Genomic DNA, 16,093 nt, shown 5'->3' with positions numbered 1-16,093 from the left:
CCCGGCCATGTACACAACCGCCGTGCCCGGCCATGAACACAACCGCCATGCCCGGCCATGAACACAACCGCATGGCCGGGCACGGCGGTTGTGTACATGGCCGGGCACGGCGGTTGTGTTCATGGCCGGGCACGGCGGTTGTGTGCATGGCCGGGCACGGCGGTTGTGTTCATGGCCGGGCACGGCCGTCCTAGGCCCGGCCGCTCCGGCCGGTGTACGGTGGATGATGCAAGGTGACTGTAAGGGGGGTCATGAACTGGCATGTCCATTGAGTACATCTACAGGGTGTATAGGCCTGCACCTCCCCCGCTGAGTACGTGCACCGCCATGGAGGCGCCAGTGATAGAACATTGTTGCAACTGAAGCATCCGTGCCTGAGGCTTGCACGTGCGGTTGCCGATGTGTGCCCGTGACGGTCCCTGCACATGCAGCCAATGGGAAGAGGGACGCTGGCCGCGTATGGCCCTTGGGAAGTAGCGGAAGTTGAGCACCGCCATGGCGGCGCCAATTATGTTATCTTGTCAGACGCTGCACCGTGATGTGTTGTGTGCAGTTGCGTCATGAGGGATGTGAGCGTGATAGGGAAAGGTCATATGTCATACAATATAGCATGTGTGTCCATACAATGCCCATCGGTCGGCACACAATGGGCAACAGATGTGCATTTGTACGTGTTGACGTCGGGTGTGAACCTACAGACGTTCTTACATCTTCACAACTACACAGTACATCACGGCTGTGTGGCCAAATTATGCATCTGTTGTCAGTGTCTTGTTCTGGCGAGGTGACTACAGTGGTGGTGGTACACATGCATTCCGTGTATGTGTTTTGTACGTTGTGTCACCATGCATGTAATTACCGTATGCACATCATTATTGGTGTTGGCATTTGTGCTTGATGACATGGCGTGTGTATAATTATCGTTTGTGTGCATGCAGTTGCATGTGTGTCTGTGATGTGGCTACTAAACATTAGGGTGAAGACTGAAGTTTTGTCAGTAAGGTTCACATGTGATGGAGTTGTACACGTATGCGTCGTTTGTAAGTTGACCTAAGTTACATCTCTCTCCCACACAGGAGGGCTCTAAATGTGCATCGGCCATACACTGTGCTGGAGGATATGGTTGACGAGGAGGTGATTCGGAAATTCCGGCTGGATCGACGTCGGTTGCTGGAGCTTGTGGCTCAATTGTCTCCTCATCTGCAGCCACGTAGGACGTATCCTGGGTCGATTACACCCACTGCAAAGGTCATGGCGGTACTACATTTCTTCGCTACTGGCACATTTCAGTACACAGTTGGACATGCCGGGGGGATGTCACAGGCCATGTTCAGCACGGTTCTTCGGGATGTCTTAACAGCTATGATGCTGTACAAGAATGACTACATACATTTCCCACGGCCGGAAGAGTTGGCAGCTGTCAAAGCTGATTTCTATGCACTGGGCCACATACCTCACGTTGTGGGCTCAATTGATGGCACACACATCGCTATCATTCCACCACGGGCACGGGAACAAGTGTTCAGGAATCGAAAACACTTCCATTCGCTGAACGTGCAGGTGGTGTGCCTGGCAAACAACATCATCTCCCATGTGTGTGCAAGATTTCCTGGCTCCGCACATGACGCCCACATCATGCGGAGCAGCAATGTCCCACGACTCATGGCAAATCTGCGACCCGGTCAAGCGTGGCTTGTTGGTGAGTGTGCAGTGGGGACTCTTGTGATCTCTGTGTTGCATGGGGTACCCACCATATCTTGTTGTGATGTTTGTGTCTGTCATCCCCCTACATAGGCGACTCGGCTTACCCAAACCGGCCCTGGCTCCTCAGTCCCCTACGTAATCCGAGAACAGCGGGTGAAATGCGGTACAATGAAGCACATGGAAGGACACGGAGAGTCATCGAACGTACCTTTGGACTGCTAAAGTCTAGGTTTCGGTGCCTCGATAAGACCGGAGGGGCCCTGCCTTACTCACCAGGAAAAGTATGCAGGATCGTGATTGCCTGCTGCATGCTCCACAACCTGGCAGTACGCAATGACATTGAACTGCTGTTGGACCCTGAAGACGAAGAAGTTCCTCGGCCTCCCATCCCACCCATGTCGACTGATGAGGATAGTGGTGAGGAGGAAGGTGTGGACCAGAGGCGCCAGCTCATAGATCGCTACTTCCCTTGAATGTGAGTAACTTCCTCTAGTGGCGGTTGACAAGGCCTCATGTATGTTTGCTGGTGTTGTGTGGATGTGGGGTTCATCAGCTGGGTGTTGTTTGTGATGGTTGCATATGTGTGTCTTCATGTCTTTGGACATACAAGTCTCCATGATGTGTGTGCTCTCATCCCATGCTTTTGTGATGGTTGTCGTTTCTGTAATGTTGCTGTGCATTGTGTTGTGATGTGTGTGAATCTGTTTCCTGACGTGTGTTTGCTGTCTCTGATTTTCTCTAGGTCACTCCCGCAGCGCCATGATCATGTACGACTATGATCCCTGAACCTGTTTACGTCTGTTTCTGAAGGCAATCATGTGAATACACATGGAGGCAAAACATCATTGTGTGAGTAAGTGCAATTTATTTACAGGTTGTGCTTCTGTGCTGGTGAATATTTACAAGTAAGTGGGGTGGAGGGAGTTGGAGTTGAAGGTAATGGCAGATGAAATGTCCGTGCTGACACCACATTGGGGGGTGTCAGGGTAGTCCAGCAGACCAGTGGGAATGATTGTCTGTGGGACAGGATACTTAGCTGGGTGAATGTCTGGCACAGGCAGTGACATTGTCATGGTCGTCCCCTCTTGGAGCGTGTGGATGGCGCTCCAACACTGCTCTCAGCCACTTCCTGCCTCGGCCGGCCCCTCCGTCTCTGAGGTGGAACAGAGTCAGCTGGGAGGGCAGGTTGTTGATGGGCCACATCCGTCGCCAGGGGCACAGGTGGTGGTGGCGGCGGTGGAGGCGGAGGTGACGGTGGCGGGGGAGGCGGAGGTGACGGTGGCGGTGGCGCTACGACACTTGGTGGAGGGGGGGGGGGTTGTTCCGGCCAACCCATTCCCTCCACATCGTTGCCTGCTGGCCCATGATCTGCAACATCTGGCCAAGGATGCCACAGATTTCGCGCTGGACGTTGGTGTTGTCCACTGAGTCCTGGTGTGCACGATCTGCGTTTGCCTGGGACAGGTCGTATGACGCCTGGCACCTGGCAAGGGCTTGTAGGGACTGTGCCACTGGATGGGGTAGCTGTCCTTCCTCTGCACGGCGGTGTGTGGCTCGCCTGATTGGCTGATGTCCTGTTGCCTGTGTTTGTGGCCCACTCACCCTGCCTGTGTATGAGGCCGATGGACCAGCGTCGTGCGCTGGGTTATGCCATTTTATAGTCGTGTCTCAATGGTTGTTGGCAGTCAGGTGGTAGTGGGCGTGTTGACTAGTGTGCATTATTGGATAATTGGGACGTGTCATGGTGGCTTGTGCTTGGTGTTGGTGTGGGGGGGGGCGTTGACAATGTTCATATGTTTGCTTTGGACTTGCGGTACACTTTCTAACATTTGTTTGCCGCTAGGGATGTTGTTCGTGTTGGCCTTCCGCAGTGATGCTGTGGTTATCGTAGCATTCTTTCGCCGCGGACGTGGATGGCTGTGAGTTCCGTGGTACGGGCGGATTTATCCTAATTGCGGCCACAGAGTATTCACAGGTATGGCGGTACATGTGTCATTTTCCGCGGTCATTTCCGTCCGCGGCAGTGGTTGTTCATTGGACTCCGTCCGCCACGGACGGAGTTGGATGTGTTCCGTCCACCGCGGACGGTGTTGGTTATGATCCGTCCGCCGCGGTCGGAGTTTCGTGACATGATTATCCTAATCCCAACCGCGGAATCTCCGCGGCGCAGCCGGGAGTAAAATTTCCCCCACCATGGCGGACAGTACCCATTTCCGTCCGCCATCCTAATCGACCCCATAGTGTATCATAAAGAACTAGTGAACTTTTTACACCTCCAGAAAGAATATGACATGAACCAAATGCAACATTTTAAATACCTGCAGTTGAAGTATGCCTGGCGGGCACAACATACCGACATGGAGGGTCTCCCTGAGTATGCCCCATTGGAAGGACGGTTACTGATGGATGAAATTGGGGAGAAGGCTGTGTTCTGGACATATAGGACAATCATAAATAACACACTGGACCCTTTACGAAAGCTCAGGTTAAAGTGGGAGGTGGATCTGGGGGAGATAGAAGACTTAGATTGGGAAATGGTGCTGATGCATCCCAGGGAAGTAGCTATTAGGTCACGACTTCTATTGATCCGATTTAAGTATTTACACAGAATATATTATGATAGAGCCCGACTGCATCGGATATGTAGAGCAGAATCACCCAACTGCTTGAAATGTAAGACCACGGAAGGGACATTTTTCCACACGATCTGGGGGTGTACACAGTTAAAGATATATTGGGGAATGCTGCTGAAGGAGTTGGAGCTCATTTTGCAGGAATCGATAGCCCCAAATCCCAGGTTTATTTTGCTGGGCATACCTACAGAGATTGACCTCCCTAGAGCTAAATTAACATTGCTCCAATTGGGCTTGGTAGTAACCAAAAGAGACTTGGCAAGGACATTGGGAGTTGCGTCTAAACCAACACTCGCAGAATGGCAAAGGGGAATGTATATGTATATGCTGGGGGAGAAAATGACTTACAAAGCAAGGGGGTGCCCAAAAAAGTCTTGAAAGCCATGGTTGGCATATTATGGTCTCACGCTCACAGACTCGCAGTGAACTGGCAGTAAGGGGGGATCTGTGGGGGGAATGGGAGGGAGAAGGGGTCCTGTTGATAAGAATGATTTTTTTACGATTGGTTATTTATGTGACAATATTGCTGAACTCTGCTCTGGTTGTAACGAAGGAAGAAATAAGATGCTTTAAATATCTGACTTGTCTCTGTAATGTAAATAAGAAAATGCAAATAAACACATCCCCCCCCAAAATGTTTTTCATAATTGCCAATTTTGTAGGTGGCTAACCCCAATTATTGTCAGATTGTCAACCGTTAATCACTTCAGAACCATGGTGTGACACTGCGATCAAAAGTCCTACACATTTTATTAGTCTGTACAATTATGGTCTACAATGATAGTTGCCTTAAAGCAGGGACGGCTCTAGGCTCATGGCGTCCCCGGGCAGGGAGCGTTGGTAGGGGGCCCCGGAAGAGGGGGTCCGGGCGGGGTGTAGCGTGGAGGCCAGTGAAGGGGGGGGGGGGTCAGGGTGTTTGGAAGTGGAAAAGAGCCGAAGGCTACCAAATCCCTGCCAGGGGCCGCCACGCAAATATGTATCCATCCTGAAAGGATTATTATATTAAGGACATATATTGGCGTAGTGGCCCCTGGGGTTTGGTGGCCCTGTGCAGGTGCACAGCTTGCACATGCCTAAGGCCGCCCCTGCTTAAAGTAAGCAGATACAGAAGCCCTCATTCTGAGCTTTCTGTTAACTCTGCAGAGAGATAACTGGGCCAGAATTGTCATTCCCAGCAGATATCATCACATCAGTTAATGGTGATTTTAAATTATTTCTCCTGGAATGGAGAACAACACATAGACCCAGAACATCTGGTTCAACTCAACCAGCCCCACCCCTACTTCCGGAGGGGAAAATAGGCCTATATCTGCCCACATTCGCCATCTGTTCAGAGCATTGACATTTGGGGGTCATCAGGAGGACAGAGGTCCTTTACCTGCAGCTGGGGGTGGGTTAGTCTACTCCCCCATGCTGCAGCTTGTGAGTGGGCAGGGACTGGGTGCAGCAGCTGCCTGCAGCAATTGCAGCTCCACTGAGGAGCTCGGGCTTGGCGATTGGAAGGATGGAATTACTGCTCAGATAACTGGCAATGAAAGTCCGCAGCAAATAAATCGATATAATGGTAATATAACTTTAAAAATATTTAAATAAAATTGTCTAGTAAAGTACTCTAGTCTAGGTAAGAATTGATAACCCTTTTGCTTTACTATCTGGGGCTTTAGTCAACAAAATAGAAAATAACAATTGCTGATGCATTTTCAATAAAAATGATCTTTATTTACCTCAAAACCTAGCCGGGGCCGCTGTTTTATAGTAATTTGAGATTTCGTATCTATAGAGATGTGAGTGGTTGTTCCAGCTCCTAAGTGGTGATTGCCTATGGAGAAAGAAAAGGTTAATGAGAAGTCAGACACAGAATGATGTGCTTACTGCAATGACATGGTCATTTATTTTCTGTCTCATATATATCCTTACTGCTAGAGTTGAACAGTGACACCCCATCATGGCCTACCACCCACCGGGATATTATAGACAAATCTGACAAATATCGTAGATGTTGGCTGTTAAACATTGTTAACATTCTTCAGAACCCACTAACTTTACAAATATATCAAACATTTTCATTCAGGTTTTAGTTCCAACTTGGCTTGTTCGTGAACAATAGAGTTTGAATTATATTAGATGCTCAACTTGGTGGGAAATTTGGTTAACTGCACCTACGGTACTACCATTATTAATCTGCAAATGGATGTGGTTTACTTTTAAATTATCGGCACACAGTGACTGTGCAAAGTGGCTTGGGCTGGTGGTCTTGTGGTCAAATAATACATGTAAAGCTAGACTACCTTTACGGCTCCCATCTTCATACACAGGGGCTGATTCAGAGAAGGGCTTACACAGAATTTGTGAGGCACAAACTCCAAGTAGGGTTGTTGTAAATCAGCGGGACTTGCATCCTGCCAAGAATTTCCACTAACAGGCACAGGTAAACTTATATTAAAAGATGAGGGCAAATCTGCTAAATGAAGAGCTGAGAATCTGACCAGATATTCTCGGATTTCCCACTGGAGATCTCTGCCATTTACACATGACGAAAATGGCAGAAAAACTGTCCCTCTAATGCCTCTGTTGCATGTTCTTGGGAGGTAGAATGTCAATACTGAAACGGCCTATTCTCAATAGAGGTACATTTGCAGTGCCTGGAAGGTTGCCTGATAGGGGTGGGAATTTCTGGAACGTCTGAAAATGGAATTGTGTTATGGTGAAAACAGCCCTTTTAGCTAAACAGCTAACAGAAATAAAGGGCCTCATTTATGGGGTTTTGCCGTAGGCCTTCCTGCTGTGTTGTCCTACAGCAAAAGAAAAGGGCAGGAATGCTGTACATCTATTGGGTACGGCACATTCAGGTCCTTTTCCCCTGGCCAGCGCACAATGGGCTCTGGGTTAAATCCATTGATCTTTTTTTCACCATTTCACCCCAGTTTGGACGCAGCCATATGCAAATCAGTCTTGACACTGTGCCTCATACCAAGCCAGGTCCAGTCATTTGTTTATGTAGCACTTTACGCCCTAAGTGGGATGAGTATGCCCAGACGTGGGTCTCTTGCTCACTGTGCCACTGGATTTAAGCTGGCGTGGCTGATGAAGGGTAATACCCAGAAAACAGTCCCAGGATGCTTGTTTCCAGTCCAGGGAGGACCTGGCTTGGCAGTTCGGGCTGGACTGTTCCCATTGGGTGCAGGGTCAAGACCGATTTGCATATGGCTGGGTCCAAACTGGAATGGCATGGTGAGCAAACATTCAATGGATTTAGGCCCAGATCTCTGCACTGGGGTGAATGTATGACATTATTCTGCATTCTGTCCATCAATAGTTCTTTTCGCATTTGTCACTCCGTGTGGGACGGGTATGCCCAGACTTGGGTCCTGTGTTCTCCATGCCACTGGAGTCAAGCTATCCTGGCTGATAAGGCCTAAAAGCCTGAAACTGGTCCTAGGATGCTTGTTTCCAGTCCAGAGAGGACCTGGCTTGGCAGTTTGGGCTGTACTGTTCCCATTGCGTGCAGGGTCAAGACTGATTTGCATTTGCTAGGTCCAAATTGGAATGGCATGGTGAGCAAAAAACTATGGATTTAGGCCTAGATCTCTGTACTGGGGTGAATGTATGACATTGTTCTGCATTCTGTCCATCAATTGTTCTTTTTGTATTTGTCACCCTGAGTGGGACGGGTATGCTAAGACGTGGGTCCCATGCTCTCCATGTCACCGGAGTCAAGCTATCCTGGCTGATAAGGCCTGAAAGCCTGAAACTGGTCCTAGGATGCTTGTTTCCAGTCCAGAGAGGACCTGGCTTGGCAGTTTGGGCTGTACTGTTCCCATTGCGTGCAGGGTCAAGACTGATTTGCATTTGCTAGGTCCAAATTGGAATGGCATGGTGGGCAAAAAAACAATGGATTTAGCCCCAGATCTTTGTACTGGGGTGAATGTATGACATTGTTCTGCATTCTGTCCATCAATTGTTCTTTTTGCATTTGCCACCCCGAGTGGGATGGGTATACCCAGACGTGGGTCCCGTGCTCTCCATGCCTTTCAAGCTATCCTGGCTGATGAGAACTGGAAGCCCGAAACTGGTTCTAGGATGCTTGTTTCCAGTCCAGGGAGGACCTGGCTTGGCAGTTTGGGCTGGACTGTTCCCATTGGCTTTAGGGTCATGACTGATTTGCATATGGCTGGGTCCAAACTAGAATGGCATGGTGAGCCAAAAAACAATGGGTTTAGGCCCAGACCTCTATGCTGGGGTGAATGTGTGACATTGTTTTGCTTTCTGTCCATCAATTGTTCTTTTTGCATTTGTCACCCTGAGTTGGACGGGTATGCTCAGATGTGGGTCCCGTACGTGCTCTCCATGTCACTGGAGTCAAGCTATCCTGGCTGATGAGGGCTGTAAGCCCGAAACCGGTCCTAGGATGCTTGTTTCTAGTCCAAAGAGTACCTGGCTTGGCAGTTCGGGCTGGACTTTTCCCATTGGGTGCAGGGTCAAGACTGATTTGCATTTGCTGAGTCCAAACTTAAATGGCATGGTGAGCAAAAAAACAATGGATTTAGACCCAGATCTCTGTACTGGGGTGAATTTATGACATTGTTCTGCATTCTGTCCATCAATTGTTCTTTTTGCATTTGTCACCCTGAGTGGGACGTGTTTGCCCAGAAGTGGTTCCCGTGCTCTCCATGCCACTGAAGTCAAGCTATCCTGGCTGATGAGGGCTGAAAGCCTGAAACTGGTCAAGGATGCTTGTTTCCAGTCCAGGGAGGACATGGCTTGGCAGTTTGGGCTGGACTGTTCCCATTGGGTGCAGGGTCAAGACCAATTTGCATATGGCTGGGTCCAAACTGGAATGGCATGGTGAGCAAACATTCAATGGATTTAGGCCCAGATCTCTGTACTGGGGTGAATGTATGACATTGTTCTGCATTCTGTCCATCAATTGTTCTTCTTCTTCCTTCTTTTTACATAGATTAACATGGCAATAACTTATTAAATAATAACTAACATCAAGGATTTCATAAAAAATATAATTCAAAGACTTCCTAGAAGGGTATTGATAAATATGCTATTGTTGAATTTATCCTAAAATGTACAGACAAGAACGTATAAGACTTTCTTGTCTGTGGCCAAAATTCAGCCTTCCAGTCGTCTGTCCTGATTGGTCAGAGTTAAGTGGCTTAGCCAGGCTGCTTTGATGAGGTGATAAGTAGCCAGTGGGGTTAGAGAGCAATTCTGTGAGTGCAGGGTTCTGCTATATAGGAATGCCAGAGCAGGAGGAGGGGTTGTAAACAATAATCTTCAATAGAAGTAGGAGACATGCAGGGGAAGCCAGTTTCATTTACACCCCTACTCTTTGAACCCAGCCAGATGCCAGGATTATAGAAGGAATGAACAGATGCAAGGGGGATGGACTGTATAAAGATGAACCATCCTGAAAGTTTGCTAGTCAGCTCTTTTCTCTCTGCTGGGACTTCAGCTATATTGAATTTTGGAGAAATAGTGCTTTCTGGGAGACCATAATGCCACACTTTGGAGGAAATGGTCATGCTCTGGGGTGACGTCCTGCCCCTCATTGGGCAGGGGTGCCCTCCTGTGTGACCCCAGAGAACACTGAATAAGTATCTGAGAGGGGCAGTGCCTCTCAGCTCTGCTGCTTGAAACTGAGAGAAGAAGGAGTGTCAAGCTGGAAACTTGATTCGCACCATCAGGTCCTGCACTCTGAAAAGACTGTGCCTGCTGCATTATCTGGATGTATAGTCCTTCGGATGTACCTTATTTCACGAGGAATAAAGAGTGAGCCTCCTTCAAGCTACAGATTAACAGACCTCACCTGCAACAACTCCATCAAGAGTCCCCTGCCTGGAGGGTATCCAGTGGACTTTATAGGTTGTTGTCCAGGTGCATTGTAGGAATTGTAGTTCCAACCTTTCATGGACCATCTTAGAAATTCCAGACCCTTGAATTGTGTTTTAGACCATTTGGGCCCTCAAGAGGAGCTTCCGGAAGAAGTTCCAGAAATTTGGGAAAGTTTGGTGAAATTTTGTGAAAAAGCTCCATAGGGTGACCAGACTCTCGCAGAAAGGCAAACCGGGGAACCCTCACTGAATATGGCCTGCTGGAGGAGGCTGCATGATGACTGGTGAGAAATCCTCTGGAAAAGTTTCTAGGTGTGAATGTAAAATCTTGACCGTGGCATCCTGCTTAGTGCATCTGACAAGGGCCCAATCGCAGTCAGTCTCAAATTGTTACTTTGTTCTGGTCAGAAATGACCAAATGTCCAGAAGTGGCACTACTGGTTTCTAAGCGATAGAAACTGTTTGATCTTTAACAATTCATATCTCTGGTTTACTAAAGTGTTTTTTCTGTTTTGGTGTCATTTTAAAGATAAAAATATTTTCTATTTTAATAAATTGGTGTTGGGTTTTTATTGTGTGTTATGTATTAATTATTAATAGTTTTTTTGTTATTAAATGCTTTACAGTCCTGTCTCTGAAGTTAAGCTTGCCTGCTCCAGCCAAGCTCCGAAGGTGGAGCGTGGGAATCATTTTCTGAGACCTATTCTGAGCCCGAGATTGTTAGTGGCCTTATTGCCAGCGGCAGATGCATTTTTGCCACTACTAATAATCTACTTTCCAACAGACTCCATAATCATGCGGGCCCACTGGAGGTACTTCTGTTTTACAGCTGTGGGATATTGATGATGAGGGAAACCCAAAGCCCACCACTCTTAGGGAGAGCCACTACTTGCCCCTTCATATAGGCTATTTGTAGGCTTCAGTCGATATCAGGACTCTATACGTGGAATACAGTACTGTTTACCTGTAAACCTCTGAGGAGACTCCCCTTTTTTTTTGCTGGGTAAACACTGTGCATCCACATGTAAGTGGTGATTCTTTTTCCTTCATGAGGCATGCATGAGAGGCCTATGAGCGTATGTGAAGTTTCACTTGTGTGCCTGGGATCACTCACATCATTTCGAATACAAAAATATAGACTTACCAACATATCGATGACAAAATATACAATGCAAAAATATCGAATTTCTATCTACAGACAGATAAGTACAAAAATATTGAATCAAAAATATTGTTGTAAAAAATATAGTCAGTCAAAATATCGAATTTTTTTAAATGTCTTAAAAGTAATTTAAAATTAATGAAACAATACATATAATTAACTAAAACATACTTAAAAATACTTAAATAACCCTACATTTATTAAATAATTAATTTAAGTTATAAAAAAACAAACACTTATATTTTTTAATACATATATATAAAAATGTAATATTAATAAAAAATATACAATATTTTTTCCGTACGAGAGCGGGAGGGTAAAATTTACTATTACCACTCCAGTGAGTGTAACAGTAGGGAAACCATTGGATAGCGTAGCGGTAAAAATTACTATTCCCACTCCAGAAAGTGCAACAGTAGGGAAAGCGTTGGATAGAGGGAGGGTAAAAATTACTATTCCCACTCCAGAGAGAGCAACAGTAGGGAAAGCGTTGGATAGCGTAGAGGTAAAAATTACTATTCCCACTCCAGTGAGTGCAACAGTAGGGAAAGTGTTGGATAGCGTAGGGTTAAAATTACTATTCCCCCCCAGTTAGTGCAACAGTAGGTTAAAGTGTTGGATAGCCAAGGAGTAAAAATTACTATTCCCACTCCAGAGTGTGCAACAGTAGGGAAAGCGTTGGATAGCATAGGGGTAAAAAATACTATTGCCACTCCAGAGAGTGCAACAGTAGGGAAAGCGTTGGGTAGCGGGAGGGTAAAAATTACTATTCCCACTCCAGAGAGTGCAACAGTAGGGAAAGCGTTGGATAGCGTAGGGGTAAAAATTACTATTCCCACTCCAGAGAGTGCAACAGTATGGAAAGCGTTCGATAGGGGGAGGGTAAAAATTACTATTCCCACTCCATAGAGTGCAACAGTAGAGAAAGTGTTGGATAGCGTAGAGGTAAAAATTCCTGTTCCCACTCCACAGAGTGCAACAGTAGGGAAAATGTTGGCTAGCGTAGGGGTAAAAATTACTATTCCCACTCCAGAGAGTGCAACAATAGGGAAAGCATTGGATAGCGTAGGGGCAAAAATTACTATTACCACTCCAGAGAGTGCAACAGTACGGAAAGCGTTGGATACCGTAGGGGTAAAAATGACTATTTCCACTCCAGAGAGTGCGACAGTAGGGAAAGCGTTGGATAGCGTAGGGGTAAAAATTACTATTCCCACTCCAGAGAGTGCAACAGTAGGGAAAGCGTTGGATAGCGTAGGGGTAAAAAATACTATTCCCACTCCAGGGAGTGCAACAGTAGGGAAAGCGTTGGATAGCGTAGGGGTAAAAGTTACTATTCCCACTCCAGAGAGTGCAACAGTAGGGAAAGCGTTGGATAGCGTAGGGGTAAAAATTACTGTTCCCCACTCCAGAGAGTGCAACAGAAGGGAGAGCATTGGATAGCCTAGGGGTGAAAATAACTATTCCCACTCTAGTGAGTTTAACAGTAGGGAAAGTGATGATTTAATATATTAATAAAAATAAATTAAATATCAATACCAATAAAAAATTAATTAAAATGTATTACCAATTTACTATTATGTAATAAGTAATTAATTAGAAATACAAATTAATATTAGTTATTAAAATTAATTAGCTATTCATAATTAATTATTAACTCATTAATTTTCAATAACAAAAACTAATTAATAATAAAAATGAATACCAATTAATAATTAATTGACAGTAAATTAATTATCAATACACAAAAGTATTTTTAATATGTAATTAATTACAAATAAATTACTTCCCACCCTATTCCCCTATAAACCCACAAACCACTATGGAAATAAATTAATAAAATTAACATAATTATCAATTAATCAATTAAAACAAATTAATTACCACTTAAAAATTAATTAACATAAAATTCAAAATGAATACCAATAAATGAATACAAATATTTAATTAATTACAATTAAATTATTTTCCACCCTATCCCCTATAAACCCACAACCCGTTACAGAACTAAAACGCAAAATTAAATGAAAAATAATTAGTAATTTCTAACAATTAATATTTAATTTAATATATTTAAATTACTTCCCACCCTATTTCCTTATAAACACACAACCCGCTACAGAATTAAATCACGCAAAAATGAAATAACATAAAATTCATTGCTTAAAATAAATTACAAAATTATTATACACTTTTCACACATATACTAACATACAAAACACTTTACAAAATCCGATATTATTAAAAATTCGATATATTTTAACACCTATATTATATACTTCAAGATTTTGACTTTCTATATTTTACAAATCGATATTATATTACTTACGGTCAATTCGATATTTTTCACCACTATATTGTGTCCATTCGATATTTTGTCCACTCTATATTTTTACTTTGATATCATGGTTATTCTATATTTTGTATTTGATATTATGTCTAGTTAGCGTGTGCCTGAATAGGTGATTGGAGGTGTCCTTTGGACTCCACATGTTTCGAGCTACACCAGAGAAAGGGTGCTTTTATGTTGAGGTCACCAGTGCCAATCTCAGTCCACAAAACTTGCATTTACACCTATCCACACCCTTTCCTTGTTGCTGCAAGTTCCCTGTCTGAGTGAAACAAAACCACCCCATTCCCTGCCTGAGATCTGAATTTCTTTAGAAATGGACTTCTGCTTGGAACCATTCCATATAATCCCTGCACCCTCACAAACATGTCTTAGGAGGGAAAGCAGAATCACACAACCCAATCACAAGCTGATTTTTGGACATGTGAAAGAATACCTGACTAGTGAAGAGTTGGGGTACTCTTACCACAAGATGTGACCTTCTTCACAGCCTCCATTGCCCTGTTGCTACCTTCATGAGACAACGTTGATGGTCTGAACCTGTCCCAGATATAAAAGGTCATCCGAGCCAGCTGCTCAAAGAAAGATACACCAAACTCAACAACATACGTATCCTTAGAGGATGCATCACCTATTTCTACCAAAAATAGTGAGCCTAATGCATGCCTGACCACCTCTTTGCATCTGTGGTTCCTCTATTACCACTCCAATCATCCTCCTTTCCTCACAGTGCCATTCATGTTTGTGTACCACCTCCAGAAAATCTGAACTTTGGTATGTAGATCCTGACTTATAGGTCCCCAGCCTTACCAACATCAAGAGAGACATATTCTATGAATCGGGATCATATTCAGTCACCCATCAGATAACGCAGTAGTTACCAGTCTTGATCATCAGTGACTGTGCTCAATGACTCCCATACACTGATAACCGGACATGAGTCCCCCACCCCCACTCTATGTCAAAGCCATGAGAGTGGCTCTTCAGTTCTTTGGGTGGTGGGTCCATAGGGCATATTTTAACGTCTTTTCGTCTGAAGGAGGACTATATTGTTCTTTACTGAGCAAATTTTTCAGTACCACTAAACCCAAACTACTGCAAATGAAAATACAGGCATATTATTTGTGTCCTTTGAAGTTATTTTGAAGTAACTTTGACGATCTAACATTAGTTTTGTCCGGAAGTGTGACAACAGGTTTTAAAGCCACACCAATAGATAGATTTCCCATAGAATAAGATGACGACAGCCCAAAGCTGAACGTGACTTTAGTACCTGGCTCTTTTGAGCTATCAGTGCTTTTGGGGCCCTTACGTTGGGCCTGAAGGTGTAGGGATTTGGGTTTAACTATGTTCCTAGCATTTAACAGTTTGCTTAATGCTTTCCTTTAAATAAAGTCCATTTTTTAAAGTAAAGAAAGTAAAGAGCTGATTGGATACCGAAATTATTATCTGTTACTTAATCGGGCGTGCAATGGGAGGCTGGACCCTGACCGACCGGGGTCAGCCACATTCAACAGGGCAGAACAACCTTCCATCATTGATTATATAATGATGGAAGCAAAACATTGGGAGAGTTTGATGGAATTTAGGGTCTTGCCGAGGCAAGATAGCAACCATAATGCCCTTGTTTTATCACTCAAGCCAGGGAGCTTCGGGTTGACAAACCCTAATGCCAAACCCAATACTGAGATCTTGCCCCTCATGGTAGCCAACAATAGGCGTAGGGTTAAATGGCCCTATTTACAGGACTCCCCTAGCAGGCTTGCCGATATATACGAGATCTTTGTACCTAGGATTATAGAAATGCGTGATTCGGGCCCCAACGGCCAAGCCGTAGAAATCCATAGGAAGTTGGCTCTCTCACTGGGGGATTTGTTCTGCCCAGTAAGTGGGAATAAACGGTGTGGGGCTAAGAAGACACACCCCTGGTATGATGATATCTGAAGGAAAGCAAAAAGGGATCTCCTTTCGGCAATCAAATCTAGAGATAGTGTAGGAATCAGGCTATCTAGACAGCTCTATAAAAAGGCAATTATTAGAGGTAAGAGGGATTGGGAGGAAACGAGGTGAGAGGAATTGAGATTTGCGCTCCTTTCCAAGGATGCCAAGTCATTCTGAGCCATTGTTAGCTCAGGTATAAGAGGGGGAGGGGAGGCCGTTCTCCCGAATATTTTGCCCTCAGTGTGGGAGGCGCATTTCGGAGCACTATATACAAATATGGAATCTGGTGACGTCCATCGCCTAGGTTCCAAATCTGCCCAAGAGTATAGAACGACTAGGACGATGAATTTGCTCCAGGAAGGAGACGTGGCCCTTCCGCCATCCCCCGTCCCAGACCCCCACCACGAGTATCGACTGGTGGGGGACTTGGGCGCGAGGTTGCGGGTGGATTACCTGGAAG

The 16,093-nt window shown here is 45.3% G+C and overlaps 1 protein-coding gene across 1 annotated transcript in view; it reads right to left on the bottom strand.

The window, feature by feature from the left end:
* The window catches only part of CLNK (cytokine dependent hematopoietic cell linker), a 1,039,166-nt gene that overhangs the window by 521,516 nt on the left and 501,557 nt on the right, over window positions 1-16,093 (bottom strand). The window contains exon 5 of the mRNA XM_078678887.1: window positions 6,062-6,156. Within this exon, the coding sequence (XP_078535013.1) occupies window positions 6,062-6,156 (95 nt within the window). The remainder of the gene's footprint in view (window positions 1-6,061; window positions 6,157-16,093) is intronic.

Source organism: Lissotriton helveticus, chromosome 2_2 (genome assembly GCF_964261635.1).
Source record: "Lissotriton helveticus chromosome 2_2, aLisHel1.1, whole genome shotgun sequence".
NCBI classification, from domain to species: Eukaryota; Metazoa; Chordata; class Amphibia; order Caudata; family Salamandridae; genus Lissotriton; species Lissotriton helveticus.
The sequence above is the reverse complement of the archived record's forward strand: the minus strand, read 5'-3'. Positions and strand labels throughout refer to the sequence as shown.